The 7,384-nt window shown below is 38.6% G+C and overlaps 1 protein-coding gene across 1 annotated transcript; it reads right to left on the bottom strand.

The window, feature by feature from the left end:
- Positions 1-1,364: 1,364 nt before the first annotated feature.
- On the bottom strand, positions 1,365-2,399 carry LOC127764742 (heavy metal-associated isoprenylated plant protein 20-like). Its single transcript, XM_052289660.1, has 2 exons — positions 2,113-2,399; positions 1,365-1,944 (listed from the first exon to the last, which is right to left on the bottom strand). Exons 1-2 carry the CDS (start codon positions 2,197-2,199, stop codon positions 1,576-1,578), a joined length of 456 nt encoding a protein of 151 aa, XP_052145620.1. The 5' UTR covers positions 2,200-2,399; the 3' UTR covers positions 1,365-1,575.
- Positions 2,400-7,384: the final 4,985 nt, after the last annotated feature.

Genomic DNA, 7,384 nt, shown 5'->3' with positions numbered 1-7,384 from the left:
GATAGAGGTGGCGCACTGTGATGACAAGGTCTTAGGACAGCATCGTGTGTCTCTCCACTAGATGGCCCTCCCCAAGTCACCATCGCCCCGATCCACTCGGCTCGCCATCGACATCACCGACTCGGATGGTCCCACGCGACGCCGTAATCAGATCTGTTCACAACACGCCCGACCCAACGTCGACGAATGTGCACCCGATCTAACGCCAGCGAATCGCAATGGCTGTGCCCAACGCCCAATCCGAAGAAATCTGCTCGCATGGGCCGTCCCCGACGCTAGATCAGTTGCTCTCATCCGTTGCCACCATCGTCACATTTGCTCGCGCCGTTGTCGTGGACGGCGCATTGCTCATTGCTACCCTTATGCTGTTTTTTTTCCTTTTAATGCATTTTTTACTCCAAATTCATCAATTGTATGTAATTTTACCAATTCATCAATTATGTGTAATATTTTTACTCAAGATTGAACAATGGTGTTTGTTTGTTGTCGGGGGAAGAGAGAAAAGAGAGGAGGAGAAAGGAAGAGGATGAGGAGGAAGAGAATATGAGCCACATGCAGCTAGCCTAAGCAAAACATACATGGGTAATTTTGATCATGCCATGTAAAAAAGTGGACCCCTCTTGCCTCGTTAGCATGAAAATATTAATTTAATGGGTATGGTGTCTCATGACAAATAACTACATTTCTAGTGTGCTCCTCTAAAAGTGACATTTGTGTGTTGTCCTATAGCTAAAACCACAAAGTCGCGATGTCCTATAGCAAAATTTGTCAAAATAAAAAAATCAATCCTTTCTTGCTGATATGGGCAAATTGGTTTATCTGTCTACAACTTACGAGTTAGAGATTTGCTCCGGTCTAACAAAAAAATACAACAAAATTGTTTCCGATCGTTGGATCTCACAGTGTCCATCCTGTCCAGTTAGATCAAACGATCCGAAACGATTTAGTACCGTGAAGTACTGGTATCTTGAAATATTTTTTACTGGACCGGAGCAAATCTGTACGGGTTAATGTGTACATGGAGTTAGCTGGTCGTGTTGATGCAACAATAATTTTAGAACAGGGGCCATTTTCCCGTGCTCAAAAAGATAAGATGAGATGTTCCCGTTCCAAACTAGACAAAAGATGTGATTAGGTAGAAGGCCACACAGTACATGACACTGACAGGGATTTTTTATTCATATCATCATAGAGAGCTTACCTAGCGGTTCAACCAAACAATTGATTGATTAACCCCGCCCCTTCACCCGACCTAGCTACCGCTCCAAAAAAGACCAATTCAATCGACAACAGACGTGTCGTTTCTAGTTCGTACACGTAATCACAATTCAGAACACGTAGCCACAGCTCTAGCTTTCACTCTCTTTATGCAACTCTTTTAGTAATAATCCAAAACAAAGCACGTAGTACTACATAACATATGGCCATAATATACACAGTAGCTAGACACCTCATCTCTATGCAGGCTTAACGCAGTAGTACACATCAACCAAGCAAGCTAGCTAATTAAGCAAGCATGTTGCCGGCCGGCCGGAGAAGTCGCCGGAGTTGTAGTATATATATGGATTATTGGTTTTACATGATGGAGCAGGAGTCGACGTTCTCGTCGCTGAACATGGTCATGTAGCGGACCTCGGGGGCGGAGGGGTCGGCCATGGCGGCGGGGTTGCCGCGGACGAAGCCGGCGGGGGCCTTCTTGTCGTAGGCGCCGCCGACGTACGGGTAGGTGGTCATGGTGTACGGGACGTAGGGCCACATCTCCGCCGCCTTCCCGGTGCTCTTCACGCGCTCCAGCACCTTGCTCGCCTCCACGTACCCGGTCACCGTGCACCGGCTCTGCTTCGGGTTCACCGCCACGCTCGTCACCCCTCGCATCGACTTCACCGCGTTCTTCACCCTCCTCTCGCACCCCTCGCAGTCCATCTTCACCTTGATGTTCACCGTCTACACACATATTGTATAAGCAAAAACACATCACCAAATTAATTAATGAAGAAGCACAAGAACTTCACAAATTAATTTATCTCTGTGCTTAATTAGCCAACGAAATTTGAGCAAACATGCATGCATGTAGTATATATAAATCGATCAAGATCGAGAAAATTAAAACACCTGCAGTGGCCGCTTCTTCCTTAGCTTGAGGGCTTCCTTGGTCTCTGTCAGGCTGCACATATCAGAGAGGCTGTCCAATACACCCATGGTTGCTCTCTGTTACTGCACCGGCAACCTGATCTTGCTCGCAACAAGCTAGCTAGCTATGGAAAGAGTAAGCTAGGCTAATTATTTGCTGCTTGAATCAATCGAGTGAGAAAGAGAGTACTTGGTATTGCTCGTGGGTGCAGAATTGTGGGGGAAGCCGGGAAGGACCATTTATATAGAGAGAGAAAGTTTCACACTTTGTAAGCAAAAAAAAATTTAAAAAAAAGGAAAAAGGAATAAGAAGAAGAGGAGAGGATGGATCATTTATACGTACAGTGTGGCTGGCACTCACTGGCTGGCTGATTTTGTATGGTTAGGATGGATGCCAGGTTTTTCTTCTTATTTTGTTGGTATGGTCGCCTCGTATTGATACTTGAAGGTTACACTAAACGATTGGGAGAACCACTGAGCTTTCAAATTAAATGGCTGAGTTGGGAAAAACATGATATCCTTCCTGCTGGTGCCTGGATGGCGGGTTCACATCCTCTGCCATTGAGGCCAAAGGCAAAGTTTGCCGTTGCTGCCATCCATCTCTTATTCTAGGGAAAATTAGAACCATGCCATTATAAATTTGTAAAATTTAAGATATGTTATCTTGACCCATATATCATTGACTCATGTGGGTCCTACATGTCATTGAGATACCGATGACATATCTCAAACTTTACAAAATTATAAAGGCATGGTTCTAATTTACCCCTTATTCTATGGCTCTGCATGTTTTTCCCAACTTCAAAATTGATTAACAGCCAATTAATTAATGAAATCAGTTGTGCTGGACCAATTTAAAAGACAATTGATTGATTGTTGGTATTGCTACACGTACTTAAGAAATCCTCACAAAACTTCCGGCTACCTTTTAATTTAACTATTTCTAGAAATCTATATTTGCTCACACCATGTCAAATATGTGTTTATAAAAGTTTTATAAGAGCGCTTTTTCCTATAGCCTTTTCTAAGGAATAGCTGTGCCTATTACTTTTCTTTTGTCAAAACAACAAAAATATAGTCTTGTACAATGAAATTTTCATTGTTCCCCTGAATGAATCGATACCAATGGTTCAAAAAGTGAAGAGTGTGTCGCTAGTTTTTTTTTCCTGCTTTGCCTCTGGAGATTGTTTTCTTTACATTTCTGTAGAGTAAATTCTACCAAATTAGCTGGTAGTAAGTCACGGAAGGACCTGACGGTTGATCGAGGGATGGAGGGTGTGGATGGCAGCAACGGCATACATTGCCTTTGGCTTCAAAAGCAGAGGATGTGAATCCCTGGATGGCCCATGCGCCATCATTCATAGGCCGGTCGGTCCATGCACTAGCTAGCTGAATTATTGTTGCTCATTGTTTAATTTCATAATTTTTTTTGGTGTCGTTTTAGGGGAGTTTAGATATTTGTTTTGGCCGTGGAAAAGCACACAGTCGATTGGCATTATTTTTTCTTTCTTTCAAATTCTTGCCGTCCTTATTTGAGTGTCGGAATTAAATGCTTGGTCTTTTCTTCTTCTTCTTCTTACTTTTTTGTTTGCGAGGAGTATTCAAACGTTTCATATAAATTCACAATTTGGATGCTTCAGTTTGTTATGTGCGACGACACACCCATATAAAATTATAGAATTCTTCCTTTTTTTATTTGGCGTTGATCAGAAGCTTGTCTCTTGTTAATTAGGTTGCTGCGGAGGTCATCAAGTTGTTACACATTCAAGTGTTAATTTGTCAGGAGATAGAACAAATTACGTAGTATATATTCGAAGTGTGATATATTACAAAGCCTCCTCAACGGCCAAAAACAAAAACATATAATCTGTTTTTTATTTCAGCTTAGCAGCATGCGTCATCATTCATATGATTCGATTTTATTTCAATTACTTCAAGGAAAACATGAATATACTACCATTAAAAAACATATTTAATATTTTACAAATAACTAGATGTGAGACAATAACCATGTACTAACTTTTCTTATTGATTATAACAGTGTAAACATTATGATCCATTTAACAAGTTTGTGAGGTCCACTAGTTTGGGGACAACTGAACCTCTGCAATAACGCTAGGTGTCCCGACTGTGACATTCCAACGCAGCAATAAAAAATAAAATAAAATAACCTTCTGAATGAATTGCTTTCCATCGGATCTTGTTCCTTGGATCATTCTGAAAGATGTCCCTGGTTTCTCTCTCCTAGTTTCAGCAATCTAATCCTGAACTAGATCTTGATGCATGTTTCTAATTAAGACTAGGAAAGTTAAGTAGCTAATGTACTACAAATATATAAAGTGATGGTACCTTAATCCTTGATATTATAACTTTAGTGATAGTTTAGTTACAAAGGGAGATGGATCTGCCGTAGCCAACAATTGTTCGTCCTGTGAATATAAACTTTACCAGTACAGTGATTGCTTTTCATTTTCTTTGGGTTCATTTCACGGCGGAGTTGTTTTCAATCAGCACGCACGCAAGGTTCTTCTTTGCAATGTCTTTGTACACCTGTCCCACTATATACTCGTATCTACTTTCGCTGCTTTTGCAATTTTAAACCTTTATTCACAATCGAATACTTTCTGCAGAACCTAAAGAAAATGGGCTTAAAGTTCTCGAGAAGCTACTTGTTTGCTAAGTTTTCTCTCGTAGCAATTCTACGATCCTTGAAGAGGTACCATGAGGTACCAAAAGTTTAGTGTAAAATTTGGTACCTCATAGTACCTAGGTATTAAGAGGTACCAAATTTATAATAGAAAAAATGGTATCTCATGGTACCTCCTAAAGGACCGTAAAATTGCTCTTTCTCTGATGTTGAAATCCAACTAGGGAACATTTAGAAGTGAGGGGTGCGAATCCTATCGAAATTTTCGAAGAAAAAGGAAAACATACATGCAAAACGGATTAAGATTGTTAATTGTTGATGTCTCAAACGGATTAACATTTGTGGAGAGAAATTCTAGAGTGAGCAGCAAGTACCATTTCTTCAAGGCACTCGCGTTGGGCATACAAATTTGAGGATAGGATTCTGGATTCGCATATCGTTCTATTTTAATTTTTAGCTGGGAATTAGGCCTTGATTAATTTAGTGTACATGCGTAGCAGATTGTAAATCATTGTAACAGAGGGTTAGCTTCTGCTATTTGTTGGTAATATGGCTGAGTAGGAACGATATGGTTTTTGATGAATCACCATCATTTTCCTATATGCAGGTCATTTTCAGAGTAACTCATTGGCTCCGGTCTTAAGCACAACTACAAAGGTGTGATGAAGATGAAGAGTTTTCTAAAAGTTGCATGTCGGAAGTTGGAGACTACGGTTATGTAACTTTTTGCCAATTATGGTTGGAGATTTACAAATAGACTTTAATAATTGTGATCTTCTATGTTAGGCTGGATTCTTTGTTTTTCTTTACGGTGTGTTCTATTTATTTAGATTTACATTATGTTCTTGAACGCTTCTATGTAATAATTGACTGTAACTCTTTTAAGTAAATGCCGAGATATTATATTTCATTATTAAAAAACAGAGAGTTAGCATGACTTAGGGGGTGTTTGGAGAGAGGGAAAAATAAGTCTCCTCTCTCCTAAACAACCCCTTAAATTAAGTGACTGAGAGAGTACATACCCCGTTATGCATGCACGCATATTTGTTGTGTCGGTATAAATTAAAAATAATAAATATCCATGATACCACATGATTGGTTTAATTTGCACCTGATTTTGTTCTTTTAGGCGTCCAGAAAGTTGTGCCAGGTTTTTCTTTCTCCGAAGCAAAGCAAAGCTCATTCCGATATATTCCAATAGCGATTCAAAGTTATTCTTGAAAAGTGAAGCACTGTGCTTAGACAGATGACTATCTAAATTCTTGACGATTGTCCACTCCAGCAAGGGACAAGAATCTGCCATATAGCCACCTCTCTTTCTTCTGGAGTGGGAAAAACTTTTGTAGACCGATCATTGCATTGCGTCTTTGGGTGTGAGCACGGGGTGGCCTAGTTTTTTCTTGCTCTGGGCCTTGTCCTTCAGCAATCACTTTGCACAGCCATCCCTCTTGATGATCTATCATATTCTCCTTTATTTTGCACCGTATATGTGCATGACTGTTGGGAATTAATGTATATTCTCCTTCCATCATTAAGTGTCTATGTGAGGATTTTTTTTTTCTTTCAAGATAAATAATAGGATATTAGGTTCCAACATGATAGCACAAAATGGTAATAATAAGTAGGTCGGTTGGAAAACAGCCTCAACTATTTCCGTAACCATATTTCTTTTTAGAAACGAAATAAAAGACAATAGAATTGGAAACAAAAAGTGTTGAAAATATTTGAAAATAAAAAACAAAAGTACATGAACAAAAACATACTAGTATCGATAGAAAATCAATAATTAGTACTGAATATATTGAACTTAAAATCATGTATTACAATACAATATGATATGACCGATTAAATTCATATGTACCTTCCCAGAATATAAGTCATCCATAATTTTAGGAGAGTCAATTGTAACTTTTAACTAATAATTCAACTAAGTAATAATATGTATATTTAATTTAATGCATGTGGTGCCATTATATTCGTATATAACATTATGTTAATATTATAGTTGTTCATCCCCATCGTTTGGCTTATTTTTGGAATAAGCCAAACGGCATATTTTCAAATGAAAAATATTTTATGAATAAAACTTTTATATACGTGTTTTTAGCGATCTAAAAGCAAAGGCTGGAAAATAAACTTCGATGAAAAAAAACCCAAAATCAACTCTAAATTTAAGGCTAAAAATTTAAATTTTGGCTGATAATTATAAACATAATAGCGAAAAAATGAGGCCCATTGATAATATACTATAAAAAACCTAATGGTCAGTATAATTTTGAAGACCGTGTAAAAACATGCACTCATTACATCTTCTTTTGGAATGGATAGAGCAAATTATAAACTCTCTCATTTAGGCATGTACTCGAATTAGGGATTTGGTTGAGATTGATAGCCATGTAAAATATGGGCCAAATAGAGACATGGACCATACATAATGGGGTATTTGAAAAAACATAATTGTCGTATTATAAACATGGTAATTTCCAAAGCGTTTTTTTTAAGAAAGACATTTGGCGCGCTTTATTGGTATGAAAACATAATTAGATCATTTGCTCGAACGTTTAGCAAGAAGCTAGGGGATTCAACCCAATTACAAGAATTCTTTGA

The sequence above is a fragment of the Oryza glaberrima genome, chromosome 1, assembly GCF_000147395.1.
Source record: "Oryza glaberrima chromosome 1, OglaRS2, whole genome shotgun sequence".
NCBI lineage: Eukaryota > Viridiplantae > Streptophyta > Magnoliopsida > Poales > Poaceae > Oryza > Oryza glaberrima.
The sequence above is the reverse complement of the archived record's forward strand: the minus strand, read 5'-3'. Positions and strand labels throughout refer to the sequence as shown.